Source organism: Lissotriton vulgaris, unplaced genomic scaffold (assembly GCF_964263255.1).
Source record: "Lissotriton vulgaris unplaced genomic scaffold, aLisVul1.2 SCAFFOLD_1287, whole genome shotgun sequence".
NCBI lineage: Eukaryota > Metazoa > Chordata > Amphibia > Caudata > Salamandridae > Lissotriton > Lissotriton vulgaris.
The window spans coordinates 119,514-140,461 of record NW_028247626.1 but is presented as its reverse complement, the minus strand read 5'-3'; the positions used below and the strand labels follow the sequence as shown (position 1 = coordinate 140,461).

General features: G+C 49.5%; 1 protein-coding gene across 2 annotated transcripts in view; it reads right to left on the bottom strand.

The window, feature by feature from the left end:
* Positions 1-20,948, bottom strand: part of LOC147665098 (splicing factor, suppressor of white-apricot homolog) — a 530,497-nt gene that overhangs the window by 397,518 nt on the left and 112,031 nt on the right. For both annotated transcript variants that reach the window (XM_086949761.1, XM_086949762.1), the window contains exon 4: positions 7,043-7,271. In XM_086949761.1, the coding sequence (XP_086805887.1) occupies positions 7,043-7,271 (229 nt within the window). The remainder of the gene's footprint in view (positions 1-7,042; positions 7,272-20,948) is intronic.

The following is a 20,948-nucleotide window of genomic DNA, read 5'->3' as shown; positions in this document are numbered from 1 at the left end:
TGTGTATCTGTATGTAGGGTTCCTGCAGTGTTAGTGCCTGCAGTTCGCTCACTCTGCGCAGGTAAGTGATTGCTACCAGGAAAGCTGTTTTCATGGTCAGCATTTCTAGGGAGGCCTTGTGGATCAGTTCGAAAGGTTCCTTCATGAGTTCCGTTAGGACTAGGTTAAGGTTCCATGCAGGTGGTGGCACCCTCTTTGGTGGTGCAATCCTCTTTGCTCCCTCCAGGAATCTCTTAACGCCCTGTGATGTGAAGAAACTCTTGCACGTTTCTCCTCTCGTGTAAGCGACTATCGCTGCCAAGTGAACCCTCAGTGAGGATGAGCTCAGATTTCTGTTGAGCAGGTGCGTGAGGTACTTTAGCACTGTTGAGTCCTTTTTCATCTTATTGTGTAGCTTTTTGCTCCTGCACCACAGTGTAAATCTCTTCCATTTCGCTACGTAGCACTTTCGTGTGCTGGGTCTTCGTGCCTCCCAAAGTACCCTTAGGGTGCTTTCTGGCAGTTTCAAATGTGCAAACTCTATGTCCGCTATGAGGCTCAGGCACTCTGGCTCCGGGTGCAGCACTTCTCCGTTTTGCATGGAGATAAGGTCCTTTCTTCTGCCGAATCTGTGGGGTGCACTCTGTCATCTCCATGATCTGCGAGTACCATGTCTGCCTGGCCCACTGTGGTGCCACCAGTATCAGCGGAATCGGGGGAAAAGCATAAGCAAATGTCCTGGACTAGTCTATCCATAGGGCATTCCCCAGGGAGCCCTCCACGGGCTGTCCGGAGGCGAAGTTTTGGCATTTTGCATTCTGGCGTGTTGCAAATAGGTCTACCGACGGTGTCCCCCACCTGTCGAAGTGCCTTCTCGTCTCTTGTGTATTGAGTTCCCACTCGTGGGATGCCGATGTCTGTCTGCTGAGCCAGTCTGCTTCTACATTGTCCTTTCCTGGTAGATGTATGGCTAGCAGGTCTATCTTGAGTGGGATGGCCCATCTCCATATCTCCAGCGCTAGTTTTGAAAGCGGGGCTGATTGTGTCCCCCCCCCTGCTTGTTGATGTAAAACATCGCTGTTGTGTTGTCTGTCTGGATCAACACTCTGTGGTTGTACAGTTTTGTTTGGAAGGCCTTTATGGCTAGGAAAACTGTCTTCAACTCCAGGTAATTGATGTGTCTGACCGCATCTGCTGGTGTCTACAGGCCTCTTACTTTGCGTTTCTCCATGTGAGCGCCCCATCCCCTCTGGGACGCGTCTGTGGTGATGGTCACTGTTGGCGTTGGTTGCGTCAGAGGCTTCCCCCTTGTTATGTTCTCCATGTTGCACCATGCCATCTCTTTCTGCACTGCATGCGTTACAACCACTAGATCCTCCCAACGACCTGTAGCTTGTGACCATTGCTCCTGTAGCCATTCCTGTAAAGGTCTCATGTGGAGCCGTACGTTTGGCACTAGGTGTATGCATGATGCCATCATGCCCATGATATGGCTCGCTGTCCTCACTGTCCGAGCTTGCCCCTTCTGGTAGAGCTGCGTCTCCCTCACGAGCGCTATCGTTCTCTTCTCGCTGGGGAACACCTTGCTCTAGAAGGTGTCGATCTGTGCTCCCAGGAAGATTTTTATTTGTTCTGGTTCCAGGGAGGATTTTCCCCAGTGGATGGAGAATCTTAGGTTCATCAGTGTGCTGGTCACTCTCTGTGCGTGCTGCTTGCACGTTTTGTATGAGCTTGCTTTGATGAGCCAGTCGTCCAGGTAAGGGTACACGTGTATCCCTTCCCTTCGTAGGTGTGCTGAGACTGTTGCGAGGCACTTTGCGAAAACCCATGGTGCCGATTTGAGCCCGAACTGGTAGTGGTATTCTCCGATGATGAATCGGAGGAGGTGTTTGTGGCCCCTGTTCATTGGGATGTGCAGGTAGGCATCTTTTAGGTCTACGGTGACCATGAAGTACCCGCCTTGCAATTGAGGAAGTACCTCTTGTAGGGAGGTCATCTTGAACCTTTGCGTTCTTACGAACTTGTTTAAGAATCTTAGGTCCAGGATGGGTCTCAGTTTCGTCCACCTTTGGTACCAGGAAGTATGTGGAGTATACGCCCTTGTTCCTTTCCCTGTAAGGTACTGGCTCTATGGTTTGTTTTTGCAGGAGCTCCTTTGCTTCCTTCCGAAGGAGCTGTAGGTCTTTCCTTGCTAGTGGCCTTCTTTTTGGTTTTCTGTCCGTTGGCTTTCCCTCCAACTCTATGCAGTACCCGTACTGTATGATGTTGAGTACCCATTTGTCTGATGTTATACTCTTCCACTCCCTTAGGAAGTGTTTCAGTCTTCCTCCCACTGGTCTTACATGTACGGAGGTGTCTAGTCCGTGTAACTCCTGTCCGATGTGTTTGTGCTCCACCTTGGGAGTTTTTGCTCGGGTGGGCACATGGAGTTTTATTAAGTCACTTAGAGGCGGGCTGCTGTCCCCCCTCTTATTATGTCCACGTCAATTCCCCCTCCCGCGAAAGGCCTGGCCTCTTGGTTGGTAGTGCCAGGACTGTTTTTGCTGCTCCTGCTGTTTCTGGGTGTCTGCTTGGTGGGCTTGTTGGAACGCCTGGTGTGATGTACCTGGCTGGTTTCCTCCCCTCCCGTTAGGTCTTCGTGACGGGGTGCCACTTTTAGTACCTCTGAACTGCAATGCCCCCATGGATCTTGCAGTCTCGTTATCCTTCTTTAGTTGGCGGAGTTTCTCGTCAACTGGGGCCCCAAACAGCGTTTCTCCGTTGAACGGTGTATTGAGGATGCTGTGCTGCACTTCTGGCTTGAAGCCCGAAATTCTGAGCCAGGCTGGTCTTCTCTCCGTGATGCCCACCATCATGAGCATGCGGGAGGTGTCTGCTCCGTCCAGGGCAGTCTTGAGGCAAGAATTGGCTACATTCTTCCCCTCTTCCACAAGGTTTTCAGCTCTTTGCTTGAATTCCTGTGGCATGTTCTTTACTAACTCGCCCAGCTCTTCCAGGATCTGGTATTGGTGCCTGTTGAGCAGAGCATTGGAATTCGCCATGCGCCAGTGCATTCCGGTATTCCGTTCAATTCTTCTCCCCACCAGGTCCATCCTCTTGCTTTCTTTGTCTGGAGGTGGCCCAGACATGGTAGGCACATTGGCCCCCTTTCTTGCCGTGGCTGCGATGATGGAGTCTGCTGAGACCGATCCCTGAATGTAGGGTGGGTCCTTGGAGGAATGTTCATACTTTTTCTCCGACCTGGGAGTGACTGATTTGCATGTAGCTGGTTCTTTGAAATCCTCTTTTCCCTGTGCCATAACACTGTCAAGCATGGGCAGGAACTGGCTCCTTGTTTGCGTAGGGAGCAGTGTCTCGAGAAGGAAGTCTGCTTTCTGCTTTTCTTCGTCGAGTTTTACTTTGAAAACTGCAGCTGCATTCCTGATGACTGTGTTGTAGACCCCGATGTCATCTGGCGGCGAGGGCCTCGAGGGGTACGTATCAACAGCTTCCTCTGGGCTCTCGGTGTCGTTGTCCTACCAATTTATATCCTGAATCTCCGAGGATGCAGACCCGAGGAGTGTCCTGCGGTCGTCGTCACCTTCCTCCTCGTAGTAGGAGGCCTCCTCCTCTTCTTGGTCGAAGTTCTCGACGTCCACCGACTGTCCTTCGACGTCGTAGTCCTCCTCCTCAGTTTCCTCCACCACCTGTAGCCTAAGTTTCGTTGGGATTGTGTATTCTTTCATCCTGGCGTCGAAATCTTTCTTCCGCTGCAGGATGTTTTACATCTCTGTCTCGAGACGTCTTTTCTTTTTCTCCATTTCGGCCGCGTGTTCTGCGTCGAATGGATCGGCCGCTCTTTACGGCGCCGAGCCGACTTTCGTCATCGAAGGTTTCGGTGCCTAACTGGTTCTCGGGTCCTTCGGCGGCACTGAAGGGCCCTTCGGATCCTTTTCCCTCGGCGCCGTACGCTCCTTCTCGGGGGCGATTTTCGACGTCTTTTGCTGTTCTCCAGCTTTCGGCGCCTGGGAGTCCTTCTCAGAGGATCCGCTGTGCCTTGGTGTAGCCGCGGACGCCGATGTTTCGGCGTCGGCGCTTTCGAGGTTTTGCCCTCAATTTTCCGAGACTCGGGGTCTCTTGGTGCCCTAGGGGCCATCAAGTCTCCTACCTTCTTTGGAGTCTTCGTAATATCGGTCTCTGCGACCGTGTAGGCATCTTGTTCGGCGGTGGCATTGGCCTCCTCATCTGATGATAGCCCCAGGTCTCGAAGGGACGGTGGCTGTCCCTTGCCCTGCATGGAGGCGTTGGCTATCCTCTGTCTCTTTATCACTCGAAGAGTCTTCGGCGTGAAGGCGGAGCAGGCGTTGCAGTCCTCGCTCTTGTGGTCGACCGGTAGGCAAAGGTTGCAGACTGGGTGCTGGTCCTTTTGCGTGTACTTGTGGTGGCAGTTACGGCAGATTTTGAAAGGAGGGTTGTCCATCTCATGCGTTCAGGGGGCCCCCTGAGCTTGCATTCTCCGATGGACGTCGAACTTCTTGAAGTTCTTCTCCCCCTTCGTCTTCTTCGATGATGTAGTCTCCTGTAGTCTTCTCAATCTCTTTTCTTGCAAAAGTGCATATTTTTCTTAATCTTTCTCCAAAAATGTCTGGAGCCCTTTCGGGAACGATCCAGACCCAACCGCGGAAAAAAGAATCTGAAGATGGCGCCCAGGAATGGGAGCTTCCGCAGGAAGCGTGCTGACTTCACCAGAAATACACAAAAAGTGGGACGTCGACGCCCACCTGGGCTACGGAAAAAAACAAAAAGAAAAGACTACGAATCTGGACCCAATCACAACGCGGAATAATGCACAGCATAGTGAATCCAGAAAGATTCACGCGGCAAAACAGATGTTTACTTTTACCCAACTCAATGGTACTCATTTTACCAACCTCAGATGATCAAAGGCTGAGTGGAGCAGCCAGGATTTGAACCGGTGATCATGAGGTCAAATAAGGGCCTCTACAGTGAATGCGTTAGTCCACTCAGCCTCCAGACCGGGTGAAAGAACATTGGAATTGAGTATTTCATGCACTTGAAAAGATGCACCTAGCACTTTTCCAATGCAGGTTGCAGCATCTAGAGGCCCCTAGAGTTAGACTAGTGTCCTGCACTCTTGCTAGGGATGCCAGGGCAGGCGTAAGATACAGGCCCTGAAGAGGTGAAGTAGACTAGGTATGGAAGGTTTGGTATGCTTGATTGAAGGGATATACTAGGTTGGATAGGAATGGTAGGACGCCCTGGTACGATAGGTAGCTTTGGAAGGCATGGTATCCCACGTTTGGTAGGTATGAATGTGTACGTAGGCTTGTTAAGTAAGGCATAATCAATTATGAACAGTAGGTATGTAAAGTTAGGTAGGTCTGGTAGAAGGGGTGTGCTAGCTAGGTTGGTTAGGTATGCAATTTTCGGTATGGTAGGAAGCTGAAGTAGGATACTTAGGTAATGTAGGCTATGTAAAGGAGGAAGATAAATGATGGTAGAGGAGTGAGACTAGTGTGCATGTCCGATAGTCATGTTATTTAAGTATGCTAGTAAGGTACAGATGGGAAGTTGGATAGGAAGGTTAGACAAAGTGGATAGGTTAGGCATTCTAGATTGGTAGGTACTTTAGATTAAGCAATATGGATTAAGTATGGTAGACCGGTTTGTCAGGTATGATAGGTTAGATACAGTATCATAGGTTGGGTATAGGGGTAGATATTGAAGGCAGGTATGAATGAATGAATGTAGTCTTATAGAGCACAGACTTAGCCCAAAAGCATCAAGGCGCTAGTGCGGAGCAACCGGACACAGAAGAAATAGAGGCCAACTTAAACAAGAGTATCAGAAAAAAAAAAAACAGGTTTTTAAGGCTTTTAAGGGTATGAAAAGCTAGCTATCTTAGGTAGATACAGTAGATGGGTATGTCAGGTTAGTAACGGAGAGGTGAGAAGATATGGTAGATGCAGCTGACCGGTATGGTTAATACTTTTGCCCGATAGTTAAAGGCCTGCCCTACTGCATTAATGTCTAGACTTCTTGCATACAAATTAGTATCACTGTTAATGAGAATCTCAAACTCTTTAATAAAGCACGCTTTGTTGCTGCTGGAAGAGTGGTTTTTGTGCAAGTATTCGTGTTTGCTCAACAACAATCTTCTTATTCATTCACACAGATGATTTAAAAAGGGTCATGTTGCATTAGCAGATTATGCTTCAAGAGAGGTACGACACAGACCCAACATGAAGTTTGCGTTGCTTGTATGATGTGAATCCACAGCAACCTATAGCACGGGAGATCTTGTTGCCCCTTCGTCAAAAATGTTATTCCTCGAAAAGAAACCTTCCCTGTGTGCCTGCACACTAACACTTCATGAACAAAAGGTAGCTACAAATCCAGCATGCTTCATACTAGCAAATGAAGACAGGAAAGCGCAAAAGCAAGCAGTAAAACCGTAAATTAACACAACCAATATCGCTATACGAGCAAAGTTAATACATGAACGAACACAGACAATGTAGTATTTGCAGTTTATGTTTTAGTAAAAGGACTACTTTATATAACCATCCTGAAAATGCCATGGCATTGACGGACAACCCATCCAAGCAATGTCAATGGTTAAAAAAAAAAGAAAAGGCTGAAGAAGGCTGACCCAAAGCCTACCATTTCTATCTACTACTTTACAGGTATTTTTTGAATGCATTGAAATTGGCTCTCACAACCAAAAGCCAACGCCGCCTGAAGCAAGTCCTACAACAACTATAAGCATGTTCTAAATATACATGAGAATTTGCAGAGCACTCTATTGCAAAAAAACATTTTTTTTTCTAAATGCTACAGCTTGGAACAAGACAGGTTTTAAAATCTCAGAACTACTCAAAGAAAAAGCATCTGATTACTGCAAAGAAAAATGTAAATGTGATTTTAATTATGGAAAGCAGTGCAGTCCTGACTTCACAACAAGCATTTAACAGGTGGTATTCATATACATTAAACCATCTGGCAGAAATGAAGGCTGAATACAGACTAACATTCTAAGTGAAGACAGAAAGTATAACCTTACCTGGCGGGTGTTACGGTGGCGGCCATAGTGGTGCCGGGACTGGAGGCGGGAGGGGGCGTAGAGACATCGGGAGCAGACGGGGCCGTGACGCCAGTCGTCGTTGGCACTTCCACGCCAGCAGGAACATGGCTGTAGTAAGAAGCTGCATCCACACCCGTGGGTGGGGGTGCCAGGCAGTACGTTCCGTCTGGGAGCACGTAGTAGCTGTAGTATACTGGGGGTGCACTGGCTGTAAAATGAGCAAAAGCACACTTAGTTTGTTAAAAGCATTTAACACAAACCATGTTATTTTTAACATGCTCATTAAAAGAAAGAGTAATCTTTAAGTAGAACAGGCAATTAGCAGGTGATATATATATGCTTAAAGACTTTTCTGTAGAAATGGCAAAAGACTTTGTCCTTTTCTATCTCGGCGTGGATGGCACTGTGCTAATCATATGCTTAAAAACTTTGATAGAAAAACAGACATTTGAGGTGAGCAGATCTAGAGTGCTGCTGGTATTGAGAGTGCTCTAACAGGAGCTGCTTTCCGCCTAAACTTGAGAACTACCCATTTTACAGTTTTAGTGCACTTACGAGTGACATTTAATGACTCAATGAGTGACACTTTCTCCTAAGCATAACCAACCAATGAAGTCCATAAAAACAGATAAATGTCAGGAATGACACCCTTTTGAACCTGAAATGGAAGGTCACTAGCCAACTGACCCTTTGTAATACCCCACTCTTCTCTTCAGCTGCAACAAGCACACTAAAGTAACTATGCACACCACCACACCATGCATACTATGTCATCAATGTTGTAATATCTGATGTTGCAGTCATGTGATAACTCTTGACCTCTTCTATGACACCACTGATGTCATATGTGAGGTTATTAGCATATCGAGGTTGCGAGTTATAGTTGAGTGAGGGTGAGTGTGGGTGAGGGTGAGGGTGAGGGGTTGAGGGTGAGTGAGGGTGAGTGAGGGTGAGTGAGGGTGGGTGAGGGTGGGTGAGGGTGGGTGAGGGTGGGTGAGGGTGGGTGAGGGTGGGTGAGGGTGGGTGAGGGTGGGTGAGGGTGGGTGAGGGTGAGTGAGGGTGGGTGAGGGTGGGTGAGTGAGGTGTTGAGGGTGAGTGAGGGTGAGTGAGAGTGAGGGTGAGTGAGGGGTTGAGGGTGAAGGGTTGAGGGTGTGAGGGTGAGGGGTTGAGGGTGAGTGAGGGTGAGGGGTTGAGGGTGAGCGAGGGTGAGTGAGGGTGAGGGTGAGTGTGGGTGAGTGAGGGTGAGGGTGAGTGAGGGTGAGGGGTTGAGGGTGTGAAGGTGTGTGAGTGAGGGTGGTGGTGGGTGAGGGTGTGTGAGTGTGAGGGTGTGTGAGGGTGTGTGAGGGTGTGTGTGTGTGAGGGTTAGTGAGGGTGCGTGTGTTCTAAGGGTGGGGGGGTGAGGGTGGGTGTGAGTGAGGGTGTGTGAGGGTGTTTGAGTGTTGTGTATTTGTGTGATTGTGGTGTGTGTGCTTGTGTGACTGTCCCATAATTATATTAAACGTGTGTCAATGCAGTTATGAAGACGATCGAGCATACACCTTCCAGATGCCAGCACAGAAGCTGTTAGACCACTTACCCTGTGAATAATTCCCGTGGGGATATGAAAAATCCCATTGATTATGTAACCATTGATCACGTTGTCTGGCTTCTGGCTTTAAGTGAAAGGACCCTAAGGGAACAGGTCATGAACGACACACTTGCATGATCGCTATTTAAATGCTGCCACTTAAGGCAATCCTTCATTTATTGAAATATTCTGTCAGTTTATAATCCTGGTTTTCCAGCACCTGAGATCCAAAATGACAAGGCATGTTTTAAAAAAAGTCCACTCGGGTCAGTGATGGTAAAGATTTGTGACTCTGTGCCGACAGTTGCATCCTCAATGTGCAGCCACAGCTCTCTCCGCGTGATTGGATTTGCCAGCTTGTCAACATTTTTCAAACCATTACATTGATAGTGCGGGGACTACCGATGGTGTTCGTTTTGCATTTTTTTTTATTTTAAATGACTAGTAAGATATCATTACACTTCCTAATTATAACACTTTAACCTTCATTTTTTTTCAGCACCAAACACCCAGCCATGCACAGTCCTAGGCCATCTGTGGCGTTGGTTTGGGTGCAAGGCTTGATCGCAGCCAGGACGGTGGTTCAACCCCTTGCAGACAGCCAATCTCCCCGCAACGCGCAACTTGTGGCCAGGCCCTCACCGAACATCCTGTAGGCTAGCACAGCTATATCATGAAACAATACAAAAACAGTGTAATTTCAACTGAACCAAGAAACAGAAAGCAGGTGGTCTATTGGCATTATCAATGGGGTCAGCACATCAACATATATAAAGGAAACATATTGGCTTTGCCATAAATAACTATTCTCAAATGTAGTTTGTAAATTTAAAGAATTGTGTTTTTTATTAATAGTGATTGTCACAGCATGTTTCAATAAAGCATTAAAAAAACCATTAAACAGGCCTTTGAGACTTATTAAAAACGTTTTCAGCTCATAAAGTGCAGGCACAGAACCAACCGCAAGGGGTCCATGCACTCCAGTGGAAGAGCCTACAGCTCCAGTTTGAAGTGCATTAAAAACAAGCATTGGAAATGCAATAGGTCTCGCATTAGAAAAGTTGGAGCTATTGGTCTTGTAAATGACAAATGTTTTATGTATTTGTTGCTTTTTAAAGTAGCTAAATTGATAGCTTTGTCATTTACAATGCCAATAGTTATAACTTTTGCGAATGTGACACCTATAGCATTTGGAATGCAACATGTTTTGTATTTATGTGACTTAGATGGCAGCTCTTGTCGTTAGGCCACATCTCTAGAGAACAGGAGAGTGCAGCAGGGGAGAGAAGCATAGCACTGCAATAGGTGTTGCATTATGAAAGTTTGAGCTATTGGTATTGTAAAGGGCACTTTTTTATTTATGTGCTTGTTTTTAAAATAGCGAAAATAATTGCTTTGTTATTTACAATGCCAATAGTTTTATCTTTCGCAAATGTGACACCTATTGTAACACAATATGTGTTGTAGCACTGAGTGGTGTGAGGGTGAGTGGTGTGAGGGTGAAGTGTGTGAGGGTGAGGGGTGTGAGGGTGAGGGGGGTGAGGGTGAGGGTGAGGGGGGTGGGGGTGAGGGGGGTGAGGGGTGTGAGGGTGAGGGGTGTGAGGGTGAGGGGGGTGCGGGTGAGGGGGGTGCGGGTGAGGGGGGTGAGGGTGAGGGGGGTGAGGGTGAGGGGAGTGAGGGTGAGGGGAGTGAGGGTGAGGGAGTTGAGGGTGAGGGAGTTGAGGGTGAGGGGGTGAGGATGAGGGTGAGGGGAGGGGAGGGAGGGTGAGGGAGGGCGAGGGTGTGAGGGAGTGTGAGGGAGAGTGAGGGTGAGGGTGAGCGGGTGTGAGAGGGTCAGTGAGGGGGTGTGTGAGAGGGTGAGTGAGGGGGTGTGTGAGAGGGTGAGTGAGAGGGTGTGTGAGAGGGTGAGGGTGTGTTAGGGTGAATGAGGGGGGGTGAGGGGGGTGAGGGTGGGGTGTTGAGGGAGTGAGGGTGTGAGGGGTGAGGGTGAGGGGGTGAGGGTGTGAGTGTTAGGGGGTGACTGTAAGGCGGGTGTGAGTGTTAGGGGGTGTGAGCGTTAGGGGGTGTGATTGTTAGGGTGTGTGAGGGTGAGTGAGGGGGTGTGAGTTTTCGGGTATGTGACGGTGCGTGAGTGTGTGTGAGGGTGAGTGAGGGTGTGCGAGGTGTTGTTAAGCAGAGGGTGTGTGACGGTGGGTGAGGGTGTGTGAGGGTGAGTGTGAGTCATTGGGAGTGAGTGTGAGTGAGTGTGAGTGAGGGGGTGTGAGGGTGTTGTTGTGAGTGTGAGGGGAGTGAGTGTGTGTGAGTGTGATGGGGTGTGAGGGTGAGGGGGTGTGAGTGTGTGTGAGGATGAGGAGGAGTGATGTTGTTTGCGTCTGAGAGTGTGTGAGGTGTAGTGAGTTTGAGAGTGTTGTGATGAGTTTTAGGGGAGCGTGTGTGTGTGAGGGTAAGGTGTTTGAGGTTGAGGGGGTGTGTGTGAGGGTGAGTGAGGGTGTGTGACGTTTCGGGTGTGTGACGGTGTGTGAGTGTGTGTGAGGATGATTGAGGGTGAGAGAGGTGTTGTTAGGCAGAGGGTGTGTGACGGTGTGTAAGCGTGAGGGTGTGTGAGGCTGAGTGCGAGTTCTTGTGAGTGAGTGTGAGTGAGTGTGAGTGAGGTGGTGTGACGGTGATGGTGTGTGAGGGTGAGGGGGTGTATGGGTGTGAGTGTGAAGGTGAGCGAGAGAGTGTTAGTGTGAGTGAGTTGTTGCGGCTGAGAGTTAGCGTGTATGAGGGTGATGGTGTGAGGGTTATTGTGTGTGTGTGAGGGTGAGGGGATGAGGCTCAGGCTGTGTGAGGCGGAGGGGTGTTGATGGTGATAGAGTGTGAGGGGTGTGAGTGGGTGCGGCTGTCCGGTGTAGTGAGTGTGAGGTTGTTGTGAGGGGTGTTATTTTTTGCGGGGAGTGAGGGTGTGTGAGTGTGTGTGAGTGTGAGGGGGTGTGAGTGTGTGTGTGTGTGAGTGTGAGTGTGAGTAAGTGTGTGTGAGGCTGAAGGTGTGCGATGGTGTATGAGGGAGATGTTGTGTTTGTGTTATTGAGGGTGTGTGAAGGAGTGTGATAGCTTTGGTGTGTGAGGGTGATGTTATGAGTGTGTGTATGTTAATATTAATTATGTAATATCTGTTGTGTTTAAAAAATGTGATAGATGTTCCCTTTGTATTTCTCCTGTCTTATGTGAATTTTTGTATGTAATGTAACTGTGTATGTTTTGTACTAACTGTGTGGTGTTATGTGTTTAACGTGTTTGTGGAGTCCCGTTTTTTTTTTTTTTTTTTTTTAAATGGCCGACGCAATGCGTCACCTTGACGTAGGCTACGTTAGCGGTCTAGTTTTTTTGGTGTTGTGAGTGTTTACGTTTTTTGACGTTTATTTCTAGCCAATCGGAGCGCGACGTTTTTGACGTTGCGTTCCGATTTGCTTACGTCAATGGTGGAATTCCCCAGAGATCGCGAATGTTGGTGCGCGGAAGGCGTGTTCTTGTTCCTGTGCTGTTGCTGCGTCGTTTGACAGGTAAGAATGTATTCCAAATTTATTTTTTATGTAATGTAATGTAGTATATATACTATGTTTTAGTTAAAGACTGAATAGGAGTGTGTTTTTATAAATTGAGAAATGTTTTTTTTCGATCGTAATATTTGTAAATGTTTGTAATGTAATGTAAATTAAAGTTTTGTTTTTAATTGTTGATATGTAATGCATATGTTTTCTTAAACTGTAATGTAATGTATTTTTTGCTGTTTTTTGTTATTTGACGTACAAGATCTGTTATTAGATCTTTGAAGTGCTATTTATTTTTTAATATATTTATGTAAGTTGTGTTTGCATTTTTTTTTCTTGTGATGCTGAAGTAGCCGGATTATATGTTATTGACGTACTTGATGTATGAAAGGAAACTTTGTGTATTTGCTGACTTTATTATCCTTAGAAATTTATTAAGAGGATGTACAGTGATGTAATGTGTTTTTTTTCGGCGTTTTGTGAAAGAATAGTGTTATTTCCGTAATATGTTTCTTATATTAGAGGTAATTCCGTGTGAATAACTGCTATTGTTCTATGCGCACGGCTTTTTGTGTAACTCTTGACCATTGTCTTTAATCCGTCCCATTCTCCGGATGAATAGTGCTTGTTTATTGCCCCAATCAAAAGTTGGCTGGTTCACTTTTGTCTTTGTACATGCTCGTCCTCGCTTCCTGCCACATATTTCTATTTGTTTTGTTGGTGTAATATTGGTGTAATATTGTACGAATGTTTTTTGCTTTTTGGCCCGAAGCCTGATCAACATCCTTGCATGCTGTAGCTCACTTTTGGGAAGTATATTTTGTGTGTAACGTATCTGATGCACTACTCCGTAGACGCCCTTTTTTTTTCCGTCCTAAAAGTTGTTTATGTGTATGAAAATGGCATAACATTCATCAATTTGCAGAGTGGGTGAATGATGCAGAGTGGGTGAATGATGCAGAGTGGGTGAATGATGCAGAGTGGGTGACTGATGCAGAGTGGGTGACTGAAGCAGAGTGGGTGACTGAAGCAGAGTGGGTGACTGAAGCAGAGTGGGTGACTGAAGCAGAGTGGGTGACTGAAGCAGAGTGGGTGACTGAAGCAGAGTGGGTGACTGAAGCAGAGTGGGTGACTGAAGCAGAGTGGGTGACTGAAGCAGAGTGGGTGACTGAAGCAGAGTGGGTGACTGAAGCAGAGTGGGTGACTGAAGCAGAGTGGGTGACTGAAGCAGAGTGGGTGACTGCCGCTTGTGGATGTGTGTTGCAATATGTCTTGCATTAGGAAAGTTTGAGCTATTGGTATTGTAAAGGACAGCTTTTTTATTTATGTGCTTGTTTTGAAAATAGCGAATTAATATGTTTGCTATTTACAATGGCAATAGTTTTATCTTTTGCCAATGTGACACCAATTGTAACATAATATGTGTTGTGAGGGTGAGTGAGGTTGAGGGTGAAGTGCTGAGGGTGAGTGAGGGTGAGGCGTTGATGGTGATTGAGGGTGAGTGATTGTGGGTGAGGGGTTGAGGGGGAGGGGTCGAGGGTGAGGGGGGGTTGAGGTGTTGAGGGTGAGTGAGGGTGAGGTGTTGAGGGTGAGTGAGGGTGAGGTGTTGAGGGTGAGTGAGGGTGAGGTGTTGAGGGTAAGGGTGTTTGAGGGTGAGTGAGGGTGAGAGGTTGAGGGTGAGTGAGGGTGAGGGGTTGAGGGTGAGTTAGGGTGAGGGGTTGAGGGTGAGTGAGGGTGAGGGTGAGTGAGGGTGATGTGTTGAGGGTGAGTGTGGGTGAGTGAGGGTGAGGTGTTGAGGGTGAGTGAGAGTGAGGGTGAGTGAAGTGTTGAGGGTGAGGAGGTGAGGGTGAGGAGTTGAGGGTGAGTGAGGGTGAGGTGTTGAGGGTGAGTGAGGGTGAGGGGTTGAGGGTGAGTGAGGGTGAGTGATGTTGAGGGTGAGTGAGGGTGAGGGTGAGTGAGGGTGAGGGGTTGAGGGTGAGTGAGGGTGAGGGTGAGTGAGAGTGAGGGTGAGTGAGGGGTTGAGGGTGAGGAGTTGAGGGTGAGGGAGGGTGAGGTGTTGAGGGTGAGGGTGTTTGAGGGTGAGTGAGGGTGAGAGGTTGAGGGTGAGTGAGGGTGAGAGGTTGAGGGTGAGTGAGGGTGAGGGGTTGAGTGTGAGTGAGGGTGAGGGTGAGTGAGGGTGATGTGTTGAGGGGGAGTGAGGGTGAGGTGTTGAGGGTGAGTGAGAGTGAGGGTGAGTGAAGTGTTGAGGGAGAGGAGTTGAGGGTGAGGGTGAGGAGTTGAGGGTGAATGAGGGTGAGGTGTTGAGGGTGAGTGAGGGTGAGGGTGAGGGGTCGAGGGTGAGTGAGGGTGAGGCGTTGAGGGTGAGTGAGGGTGAGGCGTTGAGGGTGAGTGAGGGTGAGTGTGAGTGAGGGTGAGGGGTTGAGTGTGAGTGAGGGTGAGGGTGAGTGAGGGTGATGTGTTGAGGGGGAGTGTGAGTGAGGGTGAGGTGTTGAGGGTGAGTGAGAGTGAGTGAAGTGTTGAGGGAGAGGAGTTGAGGGTGAGGAGTTGAGGGTGAATGAGGGTGAGGTGTTGAGGGTGAGTGAGGGTGAGGGTGAGTGAGGGTGAGTGAGGAGTTGAGGGTGAGTGAGGGTGAGGGGTTGAGGGTGAGTGAGGGTGAGTGAGGGTGAGGTGTTGAGGGTGAGTGAGGGTGAGGGTAACGTATTATGTATGCACTGTTTATGTTCTCTTTGTGTGTTGTTTTTTTATTTTCTACATTTCAGTGAATGAGCTGCTACGATCGACAGGTAATTACTATTTTATTTTCATATTATTAAAGAGTGCCTTTGTGAGTTGTTACACTTTTGTCTATGAATTTGCTTTTTGTGATATGAATCTAATTATTGTTTGGGGTCTTGCTTTGCTCGCACTTGGTTTCTGTCCGGCTCCTTTCTTAAGAGTGTGTTTTTTCATGTTATCAATGGCTGCTATTTAGTTCGTTTTTTTGCCATGCATTGAGTTGTTTGCGCGTGTCGTTTTGGTATGCGGGTCCTGTAGTGTACTTCCGTCTGAACTCGCCTCCTGTAAAAAAATATTTTTATGTTGCTGTTGGCTATTTTTGTTTTGCGTTTCGCCGTACGTGTTTTGTTTCGCCGCTTTGCATTGTCCTTTTGTTGTTCACATTGAAGTATTTATATTGGTAGTATGTATGCACTGTTTATGTTCTGTTTCTGTGACGTTTGTCTGGTGAGTAATGTTGTAGTGCTGATGAGTGTTGGGGATGAGTGGTGCAGTGTCGTTGTAGAGGGTTGTCCAATGATTACCACCACAGTATAACTCTGCACCACAACAGTAGCACTGATCCTAACAACGGCATCACTGAGGTCCATTAATGCAACACGCAGCAATAGCACATTATCATTCTGCACCCCCACTGTACCATTGAGCAACATCAGATCATCACTCTGCCCCACTAGAGCCGTATTTAGCACACCCACAGTCTCATTGATACATACTACTGCAGTACTGTACAGCACCAAAGCATGCTTGTATAGCTGTAATTGTGTGTGCTACGTTAAAAAAATGTTAGAAAGCGTGCACTTACGGCCGGTGGTGTGTGTGACTGTTGAAAGCGTGGACTGATGCCTGTTTGTGTGGGTGTATGCCTGGTGAAAGGATGCACTGATGACTGTTGTGTATGTACGCCTGGTGAAAGCGTCCATTGATAGCTGTTGGTGTGTGTGCCTGTTAAAAGCGTACATGTTTTGATTGTAGGACGTTTGTCTGCTGAGTAATGCTGTAGTGGTGATGAGTGGTGCTGTGGTGGTAAGTGTTTGTGTCTGGTTGTAGTGTGATAGTGTGTTGTTGTTGAATGATGCTGTTGTGGTGGTGTAGAGTGATGTTTGTGTGTTGCTGAATGATGTTAGTGTGGCGCTTAGTAATGCTGTTGTTGTGATGTATTGTTCTGTGCTGGTGATGAGTGGTGCTGTGTTGGTGTTCAATGATTACCACCACAGCATAACTCAGCACCACAACAGTTGCACTTCTCCCAACAACGGCATCACTGATGTCCACCAATGCAACACGCAGCAATACCACCTTATCATTCTGCACCCCCACAGTACCATTGAGCAACAACACAGCATCACTCTGCACCACCACAGCCGTATTTAGCACACCAACAGTCTCATTCATACATACTACTGCAGTACTGATGACTGTTGTGTGTGTACGCCTGGTGAAAGCGTCCATTGATAGCTGTTGGTGTGTGTGCCTGTTAAAAGCGTACATGTTTAGATTGTATGATGTTTGTCTGCTGAGTAATGCTGTAGTGGTGATGAGTGGTGCTGTGGTGGTAAGTGTTTGTGTGTGGTTGTAGTGTGATAGTGTGTTGTTGTTGAATGATGCTGTTGTGGTGGTGTAGAGTGATGTTTGTGTGTTGCTGAGTGATGTTAGTGTGGCGCTTAGTAATGCTGTTGTTGTGATGTGTTGTTCTGTGCTGGTGATGAGTGGTGCTGTGTTGGTGTTTAATGATTACCACCACAGCATAACTCAGCACCACAACAGTTGCACTTCTCCCAACAACGTCATCACTGATGTCCACCAATGCAACACGCAGCAATACCACTTTATCATTCTGCACTCCCACAGTACCATTGAGCAACAACACAGCATCACTCTGCACCACCACATCCGTATTTCGCACACCAACAGTCTCATTTATACATACTACTGCAGTACTGATGACTGTTGTGTGTGTATGCCTGGTGAAAGCGTCCATTGATAGCTGTTGGTGTGTGTGCCTGTTAAAAGCGTACATGTTTTGATTGTATGACCTTTGTCTGCTGAGTAATGCTGTAGTGGTGATGAGTGGTGCTGTGGTGGTAAGTGTTTGTGTGTTGTAGTGTGATAGTGTGTTGAGGGTGAGTGAGGGTGAGTGAGGGTGAGTGAGGGTGAGTGAGGGTGAGTGAGGGTGAGTGAGGGTGAGTGAGGGTGAGTGAGGGTGAGGGTGAGTGAAGTGTTGAGGGAGAGGAGTTGAGGGTGAGGGTGAGGAGTTGAGGGTGAATGAGGGTGAGGTGTTGAGGGTGAGTGAGGGTGAGGGTGAGGGGTCGAGGGTGAGTGAGGGTGAGGCGTTGAGGGTGAGTGTGGGTGAGGGTGAGGGGTTGAGGGTGAGTGAGGGTGAGTGAGGGTGAGTGAGGGTGAGTGAGGGTGAGTGAGGGTGAGTGAGGGTGAGTGAGGGTGAGTGAGGGTGAGTGAGGGTGAGTGAGGGTGAGTGAGGGTGAGTGAGGGTGAGTGAGGGTGAGTGAGGGTGAGTGAGGGTGAGTGAGGGTGAGTGAGGGTGAGTGAGGTTGAGGGTGAGTGAGGTTGAGGGTGAGTGAGGTTGAGGGTGAGTGAGGTTGAGGGTGAGTGAGGGTGAGGGGTTGAGGGTGAGGGGCCGAGGGTGAGTGAGGGTGAGGGTGAGGGGTTGAGGGTGAGTGAGGGTGAGGGGTTGAGGGTGAGTGAGGGTGGGGTGAGGGGTTGAGGGTGAGTGAGGGTGAGGGGTTGAGGGTGAGTGAGGGTGAGGGGTTGAGGGTGAGTGAGGGTGATGCTGAGTGAGGTTGATGCTGAGTGGTTGAGGGTGAGTGAGGGTGAGTGAGCGTGAGGGTGAGTGAGGGGTTGAGGGTGAGTGAGGGTGAGTGAGAGTGAGGGTGAGTGAGGGTGAGTGAGAGTGAGGGTGAGTGAGGGTGAGTGAGAGTGAGGGTGAGTGAGAGTGAGTGAGAGTGAGGGTGAGTGAGAGTGAGGGTGAGTGAGGGGTTGAGGGTGAAGGATTGAGGGTGTGAGGGTGAGGGGTTGAGGGTGAGTGAGGGTGAGGGTGAGTGAGGGTGATGCTGAGGGGTTGAGGGTGAGTGAGGGTGATGCTGAGGGGTTGAGGGTGAGTGAGGGTGATGCTGAGGGGTTGAGGGTGAGTGAGGGTGAGTGAGAGTGAGGGTGAGTGAGGGGTTGAGGGTGAAGGGTTGAGGGTAGGTGAGGGTGAGGGTGAGTGAGGGTGAGGGTGAGGGGTTGAGGGTGAGTGAGTGTGGGTGAGTGAGGGTGAGTGAGGGTGAGTGAGGCTGAGGTGTTGAGGGTGAGTGAGGGTGAGTGAGAGTGAGGGTGAGTGAGGGGTTGAGGGTGAAGGATTGAGGGTGTGAGGGTGAGGGTGAGGGGTTGAGGGTGAGTGAGGGTGATGCTGAGGGGTTGAGGGTGAGTGAGGGTGATGCTGAGGGGTTGAGGGTGAGTGAGGGTGAGTGAGAGTGAGGGTGAGTGAGGGGTTGAGGGTGAAGGGTTGAGGGTAGGTGAGGGTGAGGGTGAGTGAGGGTGAGGGTGAGGGGTTGAGGGTGAGTGAGTGTGGGTGAGTGAGGGTGAGTGAGGGTGAGTGAGGGTTAGGGGTTGATGGTGAGTGAGGGTGAGGGTGAGTGAGGGTGAGGCTGAGGTGTTGAGGGTGAGTGAGGGTGAGGCTGAGGTGTTGAGGGTGAGTGAGGGTGAGTGAGAGTGAGGGTGAGTGAGGGTGAGTGAGAGTGAGGGTGAGTGAGAGTGAGGGTGAGTGAGAGTGAGGGTGAGGGTGAAGGATTGAGGGTGTGAGGGTGAGGGTGAGGGGTTGAGGGTGAGGGTGAGTGAGGGTGAGTGAGGGTGATGCTGAGGGGTTGAGGGTGAGTGAGGGTGATGCTGAGGGGTTGAGGGTGAGTGAGGGTGAGTGAGAGTGAGGGTGAGTGAGGGGTTGAGGGTGAAGGGTTGAGGGTGAGGGTGAAGGGTTGAGGGGTTGAGGGTGAGTGAGGGTGAGGCTTTGAGGGTGAGTGAGGGTGAGGGTGAGTGAGGGTGAGTGAGGGTGAGTGAGGGTGAGTGAGGGTGAGTGAGGGTGAGTGAGGGTGAGTGAGGGTGAGTGAGGGTGAGTGAGGGTGAGTGAGGGTGAGTGAGGGTGAGTGAGGGTGAGTGAGGGTGAGTGAGGGGTTGAGGGTGATTGAGGGTGAGGGGTTGAGGGTGAGTGAGGGTAAGGGTGAGTGAGGGTGAGTGAGAGTGAGGGTGAGTGAGAGTGAGGGTGAGTGAGGGGTTGAGGGTGAAGGGTTGAGGGTGTGAGGGTGAGGGGTTGAGGGTGAGTGAGGGTGAGGGGTTGAGGGTGAGCGAGGGTGAGGGGTTGAGGGTGAGCGAGGGTGAGGGGTTGAGGGTGAGCGAGGGTGAGGCGTCGAGGGTGAGTGAGGGTGAGGCGTCGAGGGTGAGTGAGGGTGAGTGAGGGTGAGTGAGAGTGAGGGTGAGTGAGGGGTTGAGGGTGAAGGGTTGAGGGTAAGTGAGGGTGAGGGTGAGTGAGGGTGAGGGTGAGTGAGGGTGGGTGAGTGAGGGTGAGTGAGGGTGAGTGAGGGTGAGGGGTTGATGGTGAGTGAGGGTGAGGGTGAGTGAGGCTGAGGTGTTGAGGGTGAGTGAGGGTGAGTGAGAGTGAGGGTGAGTGAGGGGTTGAGGGTGAAGGATTGAGGGTGTGAGGGTGAGGGTGAGGGGTTGAGGGTGAGTGAGGGTGATGCTGAGGGGTTGAGGGTGAGTGAGGGTGATGCTGAGGGGTTGAGGGTGAGTGAGGGTGAGTGAGAGTGAGGGTGAGTGAGGGGTTGAGGGTGAAGGGTTGAGGGTGAGGGTGAGTGAGGGTGAGGGGGTGAGGGTGAGTGAGGGTGAGGGGTTGAGGGTGAGTGAGGGTGAGGCTTTGATTGTGAGTGAGGGTGAGTGTGGGTGAGGGTGAGGGGTTGAGGGTGAGTGAGGGTGAGTGAGGGTGAGTGAGGGTGAGTGAGGGTGAGTGAGGGTGAGTGAGGGTGGGTGAGGGTGGGTGGGTGAGGGTGGGTGAGGGTGGGTGAGGGTGAGTGAGGGTGAGTGAGGGTGAGTGAGGGTGGGTAAGGGGTTGAGGGTGAGTGAGGGTGAGGGTGAGGTGTTGAGGGTGAGTGAGGGTGAGTGAGAGTGAGGGTGAGTGAGAGTGAGGGTGAGTGAGGGGTTGAGGGTGAAGGGTTGAGGGTGAGTGAGGGTGAGGGGTTGAGGGTGAGCGAGGGTGAGGCGTCGAGGGTGAGTGAGGGTGAGGGTGAGTGTGGGTGAGGGTGAGTGAGGGTGAGGGGTTGAGGGTGTGAAGGTGTGTGAGTGAGGGTGGTGGTGGGTGAGGGTGTGTGAGTGTGAGGGTGTGTGAGGGTGTGTGTGTGTGAGGGTTAGTGAGGGTGCGTGTGTTCTAAGGGTGGGGGGGTGAGGGTGGGTGTGAGTGAGGGTGTGTGAGGGTGTTTGAGTGTTGTGTATTTGTGTGATTGTGGTGTGTGTGCTTGTGTGACTGTCCCATAATTATATTAAACGTGTGTCAATGCAGTTATGAAGACGATCGAGCATACACCTTCCAGATGCCAGCACAGAAGCTGTTAGACCACTTACCCTGTGAATAATTCCCGTGGGGATATGAAAAATCCTATTGATTATGTAACCATTGATCACGTTGTCTGGCTTCTGGCTTTAAGTGAAAGGACCCTAAGGGAACAGGTCATGAACGACACACTTGCATGATCGCTATTTAAATGCTGCCACTTAAGGCAATCCTTCATTTATTGAAATATTCTGTCAGTTTATAATCCTGGTTTTCCAGCACCTGAGATCCAAAATGACAAGGCATGTTTTAAAAAAAATCCACTCGGGTCAGTGATGGTAAAGATTTGTGACTCTGTGCCGACAGTTGCATCCTCAATGTGCAGCCACAGCTCTCTCCGCGTGATTGGATTTGCCAGCTTGTCAACATTTTTCAAACCATTACATTGATAGTGAGGGGACTACCGATGGTGTTCGTTTTGCA